This window comes from Crinia signifera, chromosome 1 (assembly GCF_055691185.1).
Source record: "Crinia signifera chromosome 1, ASM5569118v1, whole genome shotgun sequence".
In the NCBI taxonomy this organism is placed as follows: domain Eukaryota; kingdom Metazoa; phylum Chordata; class Amphibia; order Anura; family Myobatrachidae; genus Crinia; species Crinia signifera.
In genome coordinates, this window is record NC_139217.1 from 325,164,376 (window position 1) to 325,180,096 (window position 15,721).

At 44.2% G+C, this 15,721-nt stretch overlaps 1 protein-coding gene across 3 annotated transcripts in view; it reads left to right on the forward strand.

Moving 5' to 3' along the window:
* Positions 1 to 15,721, forward strand: part of RNF212B (ring finger protein 212B) — a 116,125-nt gene that overhangs the window by 80,797 nt on the left and 19,607 nt on the right. For all 3 annotated transcript variants that reach the window (XR_014474967.1, XM_083188343.1, XM_083188329.1), the window contains exons 11-14: positions 6,515 to 6,572; positions 7,429 to 7,462; positions 13,733 to 13,848; positions 15,186 to 15,247. Coding sequence is in view for 2 of the 3 variants with exons in the window: in XM_083188343.1 (XP_083044469.1) it covers positions 6,515 to 6,572; positions 7,429 to 7,462; positions 13,733 to 13,848; positions 15,186 to 15,247 (270 nt within the window). In the remaining variant the exon portion in view is untranslated. The remainder of the gene's footprint in view (positions 1 to 6,514; positions 6,573 to 7,428; positions 7,463 to 13,732; positions 13,849 to 15,185; positions 15,248 to 15,721) is intronic.

Genomic DNA, 15,721 nt, shown 5'->3' on the forward strand with positions numbered 1-15,721 from the left:
ATATGGTGCCGGGATGGCCAAATGATATCCCTGAAGGCCAGGAGATGTGGATACTGGTAGTGAGCTCACGATGGTCACTGCCAACATTGTTCCTCCAGGATAGGAGAAGATCATCCTCTACCTGAGGCGTAAATAACTGTCCAGGACAGCTTAGCAATTAAGTGGACAGTTGAATCCTTAAAATTTATTTGTTGGGACGAGAGTTTTTGTTGGTCACAGACCATGCGCCCTTACAGTGGATGTATACAAACAGAGGTGGATGCTCATGGGACCCATTGGTTTTTGACCTTACAGCCATTTAAGTTTGAGGTGCAGCCTCCTCTGGGGAATCAACACCTTAATGCTGATGCCCTTTCCAGGAGGTTTGTGGGTCCCGATCCTCCAAGCAACCCTATGTTGAAGCTAGGGGAGGAGGAAGAAGGCGAGGTGGGCAACCTTTGGAAAGTGGTGGAGGGCTGTGTACCTGAGCGAATGACACAAGTAGAGGTGGGCTAGGTAGAGAGCTTGCCTGAAAATTTGTTAGCTTCACCAGGGTGGTTGAAGCTAAGGGAGTGGAGTGTGGCAGATACAACATATTTCCCCATGAGGATAAAGTGGAAAATCCAGACCAGGTTTTAGATCAGCAGCAGGAAAAGGAAAATTACTGTAGATCCAGTCCAGGTTTCCTAACTGATGTGATCTGGGTTGGGCTGATTGAGCAGCACCTGTGTTCTCCTCATATAGTGATTTTCAGGGTAGAGCTCATTACTCTTGATGGTGGAATAGCTGCCAGGGTGTGGGCTATGTGATCTGCCAGGGTGTGGGCTATGTGATCTGCCAGGGTGTGGGCTATGGTAGGGACCACTGGAGCTTTCTGAAGTGTTTGTAGGATGCTGTGAGACCTGTATTCTGCAATGCTGTAACCTTTCTAGCTGTGTTGATTACTTGGTATGCTGTTCATCGGCTACAACTATAAATACCAAGACTTCATATGATCCAGTGTATGTGCTTCCTTGGCACGATATCTTATGTTTCTGGTAAACATTTTTTGTTTATTAAATGCATTATTTGCTGCATATTAATTTTCAGTTTTCTTGTTCAGATTTTTTTTTTAAACAATTTATTCTTAAGAACAAATTACAACATTCTTATACGTTGTCGAAATATGTGAATTTACTTATGTCATTTTTGCTCATCTGTTCACTTTACTACTAATGTCCTCAGGGTTCGGTTCTTGGGCCCATTTTGTTTAACATTTTTATTAACAATATTGGGATATATCCATCAGCAAAGATGTATCCATCTTTGCTGATGATACAAAACTGAGCAGAGTTATTAAATCATCAGAAGATGTCACCATGCTTCAAAATGATCTTGACAATCTAGATGAGGCAAAAAAAGTGGAAGATGAGGTTCAATGTGGACAAATGCAAGGTCCTGCACCTTGGAAGACATAACCAGTGTGTTAGTTATAACCTAAGCGGGGATGAATTGGGTAATTCAGTACTCGAAAAGGATCTAGGAGTCCAAATAGACAACAAACTGGGGTGTAGTGCTCAATGTAATATAGCACCAAAAAAGGGCAACAAAATTCTTGCATGTATTAAAAGGGGCATGGAAACTATTGACTCAAAAGTAATTATGTCTCTGTACAAATCATTGGTTAGACCGCACCTCGAATACGCAGTGCAGTTCTGGGCCCCGCACTATAAAAAGGACATGATAGAATTAGAAAAAAATCCAAAGAAGAGCAACAAAGCTTATTAGGGAAATGGAGAATTGAAGCTACAAGGAAAGATTAAACAATTTGGGACTATTTACACTAGAGAATAGACGTTTAAGCGGGGATATGCTCAACATGCATATCTAGGGATCTAGGACGTGAGGGCACGAGTTTAGATTAGATTAGATTAGATTAGATTAGAAGAAAAAAGATTTTGTTCATCTAGAGGAAAAAAGTTCTTTACAGTCAGAGCAGTCAAACTTTGGAACTCTTTCCTGGAGAAGTGGTGTCGGAAGACACTATAAATACGTTTAAAATAAGGTTGGATAAACATTTATTGGTTAAAAACATCCATGGGTACAAAGAATTAACATAATCTGTCTTAAAAATATCAGAACATACTATACAACAAGGGATAAGCTACTATAAACATAGATTGAACTAGATGGGTGCAAGTCTTTATTCAGCCTCACCTACTATGTAACTATGTAATGTGTTTCTTTTCCCTTTGTAAACCCAATAAAAAATATATATTTGCAAAAAAAAAAAAAGAATAAATTACAACTGTAGTAATACAAATGATAAGAAAGTTCGGTACTTATGTAGTATCTGGGCGTCCGATTTAGAAATCGGATCGCATCGCATCGCATGCGACCAAATCGTATGCGATGCGATGGTCAAGATTTTTCCATAGGATTCAATGTTAAAATGGTCTGAGTCCATTATAACATAGAATTCAATGGGAAAAAAGGGGTCCTTTTCCTTTCCCCACTATCCAAGTGGGCATGGAGTTGGATATAAACCTGTGGCGAGCGTAGCGCGCCACCGAGCCCGAAGCGTGGCGAGCGTAGCGAGCCCCGCGAGGGGACACAGAATACTTTTTAAGAAATATGCGTTCGCTCGCCACGCTTCGGGCTCGGTGGCTCGCTGCGCTTGCCACACTATATAAAATCAACTCTATGCCCACTTGGATAGTGGGGAAATGAACAGGACCTTCTTAACATTGAATCCTATGCAAAATCGCATCGAATCGCATCGCATCGCATCTGATTGTATGCCTTAAGGTAAGGCATACAATCACAAAATCGGCAGCCCAGATACTACATAAGTACCGAAAGTTCAGAATAAACAGCATTGTGACATGATAAAAACTCTTATGTTGCATCCAATTAAAAAATAAAGACGATTAAAGAATTACTTTGTGTGAGGTCTTGACGAGCTGGGGACTTCTCGGCGAAACGCGACAGTCACAGACACCCCAATTCCTCAAAACCCATTTATGTGGACTTATTCATGGAATACAAAACGTATACCTGTACCAGGACTTGTGAATACACTTTTTGGGAAGCAGCTTATGCCCAACACAGGACAAAGAGCCACTGGCACCACTCCAAAGGGCTTTCTTCAATTTATCTGCAATTATGCGCATGACTTTTCACAAAAATCGAGAGTGGTAACAATAAACTGTCCATCACTTATCTTATCAATCAGTACAGCCCAGTCCAATCTAGGAACAGGATCCCATTTAAAGAGGAAGAATCAGGGGAGCCTATTCCCTTTCCCTTAGACCATACAAATTATATATTTGTTGTATATGTTTTTAATTATTTTATATACATTTTTATGTATTAGTATGTGATAATAAATACATTTAATAAGCACTCTGTGTGACAACACAATTTTTCCTTTAAGCGCAGTTTGTTCCTTTCTGCTTAATCACCAGTGAGGTTTGTATCAAAACAATAATGTTGCAAATACTTATAAATAACAATATAAGGGGTATAAGTATGAGGAGACAGAGTGGGGAGAAAAGGGGGGAATGCAAACAAAAACGTTAAACACCTCCAATCAGCACGATCCTCAAAAAGGTTAGAATTTGGAAGGAGCATACATTCATATTGCAGTAATTGCGACAAAGGAATTGGTGGTCATCTCAAATATTTTCTATATACGTAGTTGGGTAGGCATAACAAAGCTCAGTATGACAGTATTCCATTTCCTATAAAACCTAGGGGCCCCTATTTCTATATCTGGCAGAGTAACCTGCCTTTCATAAAAGACTGTGTTAAGCAATATTGCTTTAACTGCAGCGATAGAGGGTGATTGTCTATATAACCAGTGGGTGATAATTGTTTTTTTTAGCAATGGTAAGTATAACCGTAAGAGCAGGGATGATCTCTTGCTACCACGAGCCCAAGTCCCACACACAAAAATACAAGAAAAAAAAAGCAGTAGGGTGTCTACACAGTTGAACTGAGAATGTAGCATTTATGAAATTTAGCAATTCCCAAAAGTTATGGAACATTGTGGCATTAGACATTTTACATTTAAAACAGCATCCTAAACTATCTGAGTGAAAATACAAGTGTTGTTTCGGAGAAACATATGCCCTATTCAAAAACGTAAGGTTTTTTTCTTATAAAGTAGCTGATTTCACATATTTCATCGCAAAAGGCAGCTTATTCAACTAACCAGTGAGAGTGGGAAGACCAGGCACATCAGTTAACCATTTTAAGTACATTGTCTAGATGCAATAAGACAACCAGTACACTGACACGGTCTCTGGCGCCAGAGCCGTGTGTGACCCTGTCTCTTCTAAACCTGCATGAGCGAGGGAGTGCACACAGGCACACCTCAGACCCAGCTCTGCGGTTTGAACGCAGGTCGTGGAACTACTGGCTCCAGCAAGCCAACAGCAGCGCTGAAACGGTACCACATCCGTGTTCAAGCGCTTGCTGGTGACTGCATTAGAGAGCCTCAGGATTCTTTCAATACACTGTATTTAATGAGTTACAATCCTCATTACATGACTTTGGTAATATAAACAAGTCTTTTGTGCCACACTATATCTATCATAATAATAACGGGGATAGCGGGCAGTGGTTTCCCACTAGGTGAGGATTCTTATCCTTTTTAAATCACTACTTGTTGTCTTATGTGTTGTCCAGTCCTTTTATATATTCGCAACTATTTTAAATGAATTCAATAAAAGTGATGTTTTACTAAGTATTATTTCTCTAGGTGCACCAAGAAAAGGCACTCTTTTCTGTCTTCTCTAAAATACCCAGAGTTCTCTATACCAGAGTTCACCGTTACACAATCATTATAAAATTCCTTTAAACCTTTTGTGGTACTTGTGTAGTTTCACGGCGCCAGTAGATCGCATGCGATTTGACATCCGATATCGCATGCAATTTACTATCCATTTCATTACCCCACTATCCACTAGGGCGTGGAGTTGATTTCTATATAGTGTGGCGAGCCCGAAGCGTGGCGAGTGGCCACGGAATGTATTTGACGGAATTGCGTGCAAATGGCATGCAATATCGTGAGTCGCTTTGAAACAACATCCGTGTCCGCTCGCCAAGCTTCGGGCTCGGTGGCTCGCTGCGCTCACCACACTATATAAAATCAACTCCACACCCTAGTGGATAGTGGGGTAATGAAATAGTTAGTAAATCGCATGCAATATCGGATGTCAAATCGCATGCGATCTACTGGCGCCGTGAAACTACACAAGTACCCATTTTGTTTAAAAAATGTATCATTTCTGCAACTTATCTTTCTATAAATCATATGGACTTATAAAGTTGGTTGTTACAGACTTGATATCATAACCCTTTAGGGCAGGCATGGCCAAACTATGGCCCTCCAGCTGTTGTGAAACTACAAGTCCCAGCATGCCTTGCCACAGTTTAGTTAGGGAATGCTAAAACTATGGCAAGGCATGCTGGGATGTGAAGTTTCAAAACAGCTGGATGCCCACAGTTTGGACATGCCAGCCTTAGGGTTATGAGCTCATGAACACCAAGTAATCAACTTTTGGTTCACAGTAGCCTTGTCCAGCCAATGCGTTTGTCTCTAGTGACTTCCTCTGGGGTATATGTTAAAGTAGCTTTGAATTAACCTAATTCTGCTCCAATGTGTTTTACTCGCTTTTTCCAATATCAATACCTCCAGATTTTATTGACAGCTTCTATTCTATTTCCCCCAAACAACTCAGACCGGCAAATCTTTTCTTGTGGACCTCTCCAAACATGCTTTGCTCTCTGTCAGATAGTGAATGCTAAGATACATTAATATACATTTGCCATATGTAAGTCTGACAGTAGTTATTCAGACTATTCAGACTGAGGCTAAAGCAAAAGGGGTAAGAAAATGCTATTTTTCAATAGGTGTGTATGTTTTTAGCAGCATGTTAATCTAGGTTTAAAAACAAATTTACAGATTCTTTTACCGACAATCTGTGGGTTTTTTTTTTTTGTTTTTTGTTTTTTTATTAAGAATTGTTAGGGGCTTAGCCTGAAGGAAAGACTAAAAGTGTAGTGTACCAGGAACTCCTTCAAAATTAAAATTAAACACACTAAATACTTGATATTCCATTACGAAGCTCGGGGATTCAGCTAGTTATCATAAATATTAAAGAAAACAAAAAGTTATTGAATTATATAACTGGGGCACATTTGGCTAGTTGCACAGGAGTTTGGGGACTGGCTAAAGAAGAATAGTTCCAAATGCTGAGTCCTGGGTCGAGCGACGGCGGTGATCCACAATGCTTCCAACCTCCGTGGTAAAGCAGACAGTACATATATTATATTAAACATTACATGTATGTTTCTATGTGTTAACAACCCCCCCCCCCCCCATTCTATGTATGGTTGGAGCTGCAGCCCACAGGCAACAACTGCCACTGGTTTGCAGCCAGTATATGCAGAATACTGCAAATAGTGATTGATGATTTTAAGCTTACTGCTGAACATTAAATATTTTTTTTTATTTAAATGCTAATCCATAGACTTTGCCTATCTCTAGCAACCAACATCAGTAAACAGACTACAGGATAGGAACACTCCACTGAGTTCCAGTCAAGGTAGGCATATCACCATTTTGGTAGGGCATGGTCCTTTAAAAAAGTAAAGCAAAGGTATTTGTAGGACTTCTAAAATGTGCCAAACATAGTAGGATGACAAGAGTTTTGCATCATATATTATTCTTGTGTATAGTGTGAACTAATTGTGTGTATGCACGGTGAGATTCCCTTGCTATTCGACTAAAGATTTGAGTGCTATACAATCTTTGCTATCTCTGTACTTTTAACATACAATTTATACAATCTGTATTAGATTTCCACTATATAGTCTTTGCTGCCCTGTCTATCTGGGTTTCGATTTGTGCTGTCACCGGAGCGCTCATCGGGATCGCAAGGTAAAAAACCTGTGCGATCTGCTTACGATCTGCTATATAGTCAAAATCGAATGTTAAATCTCACCGTGTGTACACAGCATTAAACACAATATAACCCACATGCAAGAAGACTGCATTTTCTGTACTTTGATAAGACAATGGCAACATTTCATGCATAAAGGAGTGTTTTCAGATACAATTTCTGTTTGGCTGAGAACATGATCAAATGGGTCAAGAAAAAAAGTGTTGAAACAGCAATACAATAGTATTAGAAAAATGTATTAATAAAGTACATGATGCAGTTGAACACATTGGAACAACCAATTAAGCAATAATACTGTTTTAATGTTTTATACTGTTATAATATTTAATCCAATAATGTGTATTGGACATTAGTTATATTTCCTGCTGTACCCCTAAAGACATTTAATATAACAAAGTTAGGTGAAAACCACTGTGTCTAATTAATTAACAAATGTTAACACTTAGCAGTTAATATATTGAAAGCATTTATATTCTTTTGTAATGGAATGTATTTTCAGGTTCTCCCTTATCTGTACAAAGCATGTCTTATCGGTAAGTGATTACTTATTAAACATACCATTATAAGAGACCACGGGTGACATTTAATAGAATGCAATATTTTCGCATTTTCAAAATCAGCCCATGGCTGGTCAGCCTTGGACAGGGTACCTGGAGGAGTGGGGACCCCCCCCCGATAAAGGGGTCCCCCCCAGGCTTCACCCGTCCAGGGCTGAAGCCTGGGGCTGTCACCGGTGTCCGTGGCCAGTGGACGCCGGCCTGATAGTGTTAAATCTCACATACGTAAAATTGCTTTATGCAGGAGAACTACAAGTGCCAGCAGACCTCCCCCGCATGCTGGGACTTGGAGAACCACAAGTACAAGCACTTGTAGTCCACCTGTAAAAAGAATGTTAAAAGAAAACGCACACAGAAAAGTATAACTTTATTACACACACAAACACACACCTCACTTTTACACCAACATACTTACCAATCCAGGGTCCAGCGCTGGTCTGTCTGCTCCACAGCCGGCTAACCCCGCACGGACAACGGCTTTCTCCGTCGCAGCTAACAGCCTCTGTAGCGCTACAGAGGCTGATAGTGTGGTTGGCTTATGCGACTCCATGGAGAGGCATAGCTCAGCCAATCAGGGCTGAGCAATGCATCTCCATGGAAATGCATCGGCCAATCATGCTCTTAGCCTCTGTAGCACTGGGACAGCGCTACAGAAGGTGATAGCTGTGCCAGCGAAAGCCGGTTCATCCCGCTGTCCATGCGGGGTGAACAGGCTGTGGAGCAGGGAGCCAGCGCTGGATCCTGGATTGGTAAGTATGTTGGTGTAAAAGTGAGGTGTGTGTTTGTGTGGACTACAAGTCCCAGCGGGCCCATTAATGCCCCGCATGCTGGGACTTGTGGTTCTCCAAGTCCCAGCATGCGGGGGAGGTCTGCCGGCACTTGTAGTTCTCCTGCATAAAGCAATGTTACGTATGTGATATTTAACACTATCAGGCCAGCGTCCACTGGGGGGGGGAACCCCTTTATTGGGGGGGGGTCCCCACTCCTCCAGCCACGGTGCTCATGTTTCGGCCGGGGGACCTTATATAAAAAGTGTCCTCCCGGCTGTGGCATGACACCGCGGACTGTTGGAGCCCGGTGCTGGTTTAAAAATACGGGGGACCTCCAGATTTTTTGTCCTCCGTATTTTTGGAGCCTGGACCGGTCCAAGAGTCTGGGGCTGGTTTCAGAAATACGGGCGACCCCTATGCTTTTTGTCCCCCGTATTTTTGGAACCAGGTCCCTCTCAATGAGCCCGGGTCTGGTTATGCTCAGGAGCGGGGACCCCACACCATTTTTTTCCCCAAAACACTTTTTTAACACAGGACCATGCACAGATCTCAATGATCTGTGCAGGGTTCTGGCCAATTCGCCTGTCAGAACTTGGTCTAAATGTTTTGCGATTTTTACACACATTTTCCCAAATTCGCATCTCATTAAATATGCAAATTGTATACTTTCCATTGGGAAAACATCTGGATGCGAGTTCTGGTGCTACTAAAAATCGTACTTTCAGAAAGTGCGACTTCGCGGCAAATTCACCATTTTTTTTTTCAGTTTTTCGCATCTCATGAAATATGCGAATTCGGGAAAATGGGCAATTTCGGCCATTTTGCCGAATTAAATCGCAAAACCACATTTTAAATCATGGACATGTGTTCAAATCATGCAAATTGCACCCCAAATGTCATTTTTCACACTGTATCTCCCCCACTATCAACGCCAACCCGAAGCATAAAAATCATGGACATGTCATGGACCCGAAGCGTAAAAATCATGGACATGTCATGGACCCGAAGCATAAAAATCATGGATATGTGTTCAAATCATGTAAAATGCACCCCAAATGTCATTTTTCACATTGTATCACCCCCACTATCAACGCCAACCCGAAGCGTGGCGAGCGGCGGCGGTACGCGTCCTACGACCTTTTCATACCCCCACTATCCACGTCGGCGTGGAGTTGAGAATAGAAAGTGTGGCGAGTGCAGCGAGCCACCGACCCCGAAGCGTGGCGAGCGCAGTGAGCCCCGCGAGGGGACACGGATACCTGTGAAGCCCGCGAAGGGACACGGATACCTGTGAAGGTATCCGCGTCCCCTCGCGGGGCTCGCTGCGCTTGCCGCGCTTTGGGCTCACCACACTTTCTATTCTCAACTACACGCCGACGTGGATAGTGGGGGTATGAAAAGGTCGTAGGACGCGTACCGCCGCCCATAGCGGGCTCGCTGTGCTCGCCACGCTTCGGGTTGGCGTTGATAGTGGGGGTGATACAGTGTGAAAATGGTATCGCATCCCATGCGATCGCATGCGATTTTCCACAAATGCATTAAAAACCCGGTAAAATCGCATCGCATGCCATTACATATGGCATCCGATGGCATGCGATGGGAGCCGTGATAGTATACAAGTACCCATATGGCAATCAAAAATGTCCACCCAAATGCAGGAAAACAGAAAAAATATATGCTTTGATAAATTTGTTATATCGGAATGATTTTAACAATTTGTCAGACTGATCATTGTCTGTTTTCAAGCGTTTGGAAACAATTTTTTGATTGTCATTTGCTAACATACTTGTCAAGTTTTTTGTTCCCACCAGATAGGTCAGACAGAAAAATCTGTACGTGTGTTTAGAGCTTTATACACTCACAGACTCAGACAACAAAGTGTTATATTATTTCTGCTTGGTGGTTCAGATAGTCCATGCATAGGAAGGCGAGTTCCAGTAGGATAACAGGTTACACTGGCTGGATGATAAATCCAATAATGCAAGATTCCTCTGGCATGAGGATTAAGGTCCTAATTCTGGTTCACTCGCAAAAGCAAATTCAATCTCTAATGGACAAAAGCATATGCACTGCAGGTGGGGCAGATGTAACATGTGCAGAGAGAATTAGATTTGGGTGGGGTTTTACTTCAAACTGTTATCTATATTTGCAGTGTTAAAATAAAGCAGTCAGTATTTACCCTGCGCAGAAACAAAATAACTCACCCAAATTGAACTCTCTCTGCACATGTTACATCTGCCCCCCTGCAGTACACATGGTTTTGTCCATTAGAGAGAGAATTTGCTTTTGCGAGTGAACCAGAATGAGGCCATAAACCTGCTGTGCACGATTTTCTGGCAGGGTGATGAAACCAGTATTGTAGGATACTTCTGACATGATGATTAAACCTGGAGTGCAGTATTCTCTGGCAGGATGATGAAACCAGTAATGCAGGAAGCCTCTGACTTGAGGATTAAACCTGGAGTGAAGGATGATGAAAGCATTAATGCATGATACTTGCAAAGGCAAGTATACAGGATACAAAGCAAGGCAGGTTTTCAGGAACACAGTCTGAGAACAAGCTATAATCGACAAGGACTAGCTGGGCTGAGTGCAATATAAAGGAGAATGTAGCTAATCACAAATGTCTCCACAGATCAGCCTCCCAGTCACATTGGCCCTTATTCTGGTTGGTGCGGCCAGAGCCGCACACGGTGCTCTGGCCGCACAAACCAATCCCCGCCCACGAGACGGATCGCCACGGCCGTCCGTACACGGACGGCTGGCGATCCGCATAAAAATGGTGGAGGCGTACGCCTCCACCATGGTGGGAGCTGCCCCCTGCATTCGATGGTCGTCGACCATCGAAGGCAGGTCCGCACGCCCCAGCAGCTCCCGCAAGCTGAGACCACACGGACAATCGTCCGTGTGCTAGCTTGTATGGGGGCTGAGAGCTGACATCCGGCGACGTCAGCTTTCCGCCCCCATGAGTTGCGTCATACCCTCATTACCATGCATACGCCCCGCGTTTGCATGGGAACGCCCATGAAACGCGGGGCGTACACATAGGGAAATGAGGGTCTGAAGCCCCTCACGCCCCTATACGCCCCCTTTGCGGCGGACGAAATACGTCTGCGGCGAAGGGGGCTGCACATGCGCAGATTGACCTCTGCGCATGTGCAGAATAAAAACATCGGCGGTACGGCCGCACGCGGGCCGTACCGTCCGAACCAGAATAAGGGCCATAGATATCAGCTGGAAAGTCAGGTCCAGGCAGTTTGATTAGTAGCTTAGATCATCTGGCTCCCTGGTTGCATAGCAATCTAGGGAAGCTTCTGAGATTAAGCACCCCGCTGTTCTTGTTGCGTGGTAATGGCTGGAACCAGCAGTGTGCAAATTACAAAGTTGTTTGTTACCACTCGCTGGGTAGAAGTGCACTGACGTCCCAGTTGTCTGGCACACAAGCAGTGGAGGGATCCACTTGAATACCTGTTTGCGATCCCAGGAACTGCTTCCCATAGGAAGGAATGGGGCTCTGAGCACAAGCGGCATCTGACAATGGCATTTGTTTTTGCAGAATGGGCCAGTTACATAAAGCAAGCAGAAGCTACTGTTTGCTCATGCGTAATAATCTTTTTAAGTGATAGAGTCAAAAGTGCGGTGAGAATTTCACCAGGCTTAAACCCAGCAGGCATAAAAGAAAGTCTGGAAAAACAGAGCAGGAATCACTTTACCAGGAGGGCAGTCATTTAGTGGGATCAACAGCAAACAGTGGAGGCGTCAATCTGTTGCAAATGGCAGGTTGCGGAAGTTGGGGTACCTTGTTGTCAGGTTGCATCAAGGTAACTCCACGCTGGCCAGCTGTGATGTGATACAGTGCGGGACGTGCAGGGAGGGACATAGGCATACAGTGCGGAACGTGCAGGGAGGGACATAGGCATACAGTGCAGGACATAGGCATACAGTGCGGGACACACAGGGAGGGACATAGGCATACAGCGTATGCATACAGCATTTGTCACACAGGGAGGGACATAGGCATACAGTGCGGGGCATGCAGGGAGGGATATAGGAATACAGCCTGGGTCACGCATGGAGGGACATATGCATACAGATCGGGTCATACAGGGAGGGACATAGGCATTCAGATCGGAGCACAAAAGAAGGGCCATAAGAGTAGAGTGTGGTTCACACAGGGATGGACATAGACATACAGCGTTGGTCACGCAAGGAGAGACATAGGCATACAGCATGGGGCACTAAAGGATATATTGTAGGTGTACAGATTGGGGCATGTAATGAGGGACAGGAATACAGAGTGGGTCATACAGGGATGGCGTGACATAGACATATAACGTGGGTCACGCAGTGAGTGGCATAGATATACAGATCGGCAGTGCTATTTTTCAGCAGGCTCCAGCAGGAACTGAGGCCCTTATTCTAGTTCACTCTTTCTGACAAAATATTTCTTAGATGGACAAACCATGTGCACTGCAGGTGAGGCAGGTGTTACTTGTGCAGAGATTATTAGATTTGGGTGGGGTTTTACACCTGCCTCACCTGCAGTGCACATGGTTTTGTCCATCTAAAGGCCCCCATACACTAGGGCGACTTGTCCTTAGGACAAGTCGCCCCCGACTTCCCCCTGAGCTTCCCCGGCTGCTCCCCGGGGGAGCTTGATTAGATTGGCACTTGATGTGCCATTTTTTACATGTGATAAATCGTCTCGATTTATCACACGTAAAAAACCCGGGGAGCAGGGGGGGGGCTGCTGGTGGGAGCTGGGGGGCTGGGGACGCTGCGGGGGACACGGACGCTGCGGGGGACACAGGCGGCATAGAGCCGGGCAGAGGGAGCCGGGAGCTGTCAGTGCTAGACAAAAAAGCCTATACAATGAATGGGCAGCCTGTGATTGGCTGAGCGCTCTCTCACGGGACTGCGCATCGGATCTGAGGGGACATCAAAACTAGCCGATTTTGGTCCGATTTCGGCCAGATCCGACTGATCTGGCCTAAATCTGACCAAAATCGGCTAGTGTATGGGGGCCTTTAGAAATATTTTGTCAGAAAGAGTGAACTAGAATAAGGGCCTCAGTTCCTGCTGGAGCCTGCTGAAAAATAGCCCTGCAGATCGGGTTATGTAGGGATGGACATAGGAATGCAGATCGGGCACGTTTGGCATACTGAAGGCTTGGTCCATATTAGACAAGAGATTCCATTAATACAAAAGTAGGCCATACAATTATTATTGTATATTGTGGTTCTTAAAAATACTACAAAACTACTAGTTACTCCTCACTTTTTGAGTGGGTAGTAACTGTTGGAGGATGTAATCATGAAGATGTTGGCTACATTGATAGTTTTCAGCCAATGACTGATAGTGCTACATGGGCAGGTTTGGTGTACTTTGTATTTTGTACTTTGTATTTTATATACAGTATATTTTTTGATTTTTTTGCACATTTTCAGTGTACAATCTTATTGTATTCTTTTCACAGCCTACCTTCACAACCAACATCCAACCTACATATTTCTTATGCTGGCGAGAGGTCTAACATTTCTGGAAGCCAGACACAAGCTCGTACTGATAGTAGCACTTTAAGAGCAAGCTCAGGTAAAAGGAAAGCACGGCTGCAGACTATGGGCAGGGAGGCTTCTGTGCAATAGCATGCAAATTAAATGCAAATGCAGCAGGAGATATCCGTATGAGATAGACACCTCCTACTTGCACCTGTAAGATGCTGTATTCTAGAACGAAGCATTGGTTCACCATTGGGCTTTGGCTCAGTATGCAGCCCTTGGTCAGTCTGCATTAGCTAAAGGTAACTGAATTGGAATCCCTCTGCTGGGTCCAGGAAGTCTGCACCCGGCAACGCAGGCTATGGGCCTTGTATGATTACAAACAGGGATGACTAAGGGGTACTGTGAGCAGTATTGCAGAATCTGTTCTGCACATGCACAAAACGGATATTGAGCATACACAGACCACAAACCTGATCTGCGAATTCGTCCCCAAGCATGCTTATGCCTAGAAAGATGGTACATGAGCAACACATACAGCGGTTTAGATGCAGTTATTCTGAATACTGGCGCCAGCATCCAATTGGAGGGAATTCCGCCAGGAATCCCTCCTTGCCCTGCAGCCTAAACCCACACCCCAGTGCCTAAACACCCTCCCCTCCAACATCTCTGGCATACTTCGGAATTCCAGCTACATCTCTGGTTGTAGTTGGAATGCATACCTCCCAACTTTCAGGGTGCTGGAGTTGGGACGTAGTTGATGCGCGCCGTAGGCGTGCCGAATTTTCGGGGACGTGGCCTAATTTCGGCGGCATGGCCTATACTCGCAGCTCACCCACGAGGCCACGCCCCCATTTTGACGCTATGGGGGCATGACCCAGAGGTTCTGTGAGCCTCTAGCCATGCCCCCTGCGTTTATTCCCCGATGCTTAGCAGGCGACGGGGACTCCCAACAGCCCCCCTCACCGCGTGACACTGCCGGCCACGGGTGGGACATCGGGACAGGCCCTAATAATCGGGACTGTCCCGCTAAAATTGGGACTGTTGGGAGGTATGGGAATGCCAGGGTTGATATTGGTAATGCTGACATCCAAACAAGGAAGGCTGTGTTTTAACATAGAGAGTGCATTAAGGGCATGTCTGCACAGTCAGAAATGCACCTCTGATATTGAAAGTATTACTGAAGTCTAATAGCCAATGCATAGTTCCCAAACAGAACAAATGGTTAAAGACATGGGTATAAATATACATACTGTAGGTCTGGAGTAAATTGGGCATCTGTGCTAATAGTACAGACCTGCACACATCTTGTGTACTGTATAGCTTTATTAGTCAATGCATTTTATGGCTGCAAATTTGGGCATATTTGCATTAGCCAATTGTATTTTGCAAGAATAGAAAACATGTCATATTATTTGTGTTTGTTTTTAGCTACAACAAGGGAATCCTGCATTACCCCAAGTACAAACACTGACCGCCTCAGGGCCATCCAGGTAGTGTACTGCATGTTTTACAGCAATGTTTGCATGTCGTTTGTGCATTCATATCGTACATACAGTCCTCAAGGCAAGGACTACAGGAAAACATAACCTGGGCTTTATAAAGAATAGAAAATATCAGTGTACACTAGGGGGTATATTTACTAATGATTCTAAAAATAGAAAGAGGTGATGTTGTCCATAGCAACCAATCAGATTCTATCTATCCTTTCTCTATTGCATGGGTCTTCAAACTGTGGCCCTCCAGATGTTGTGAAACTACATGTTCCAACATGCATTGCCACATTTTTTCCTATAAGAGCATGCCAAAACTGTCAGGGCATGCTGGGACATGTAGTTCCACAACATCTGGGAGGGCCACAGTTTGAAGACCCATGCTCTATTGCATCATAGAAAATGACAGACAGAATCTTATAGGTTGCTATGGGAAACTCTCTTTTAATTTTTGAAAGCTGTAGTAAAATTACT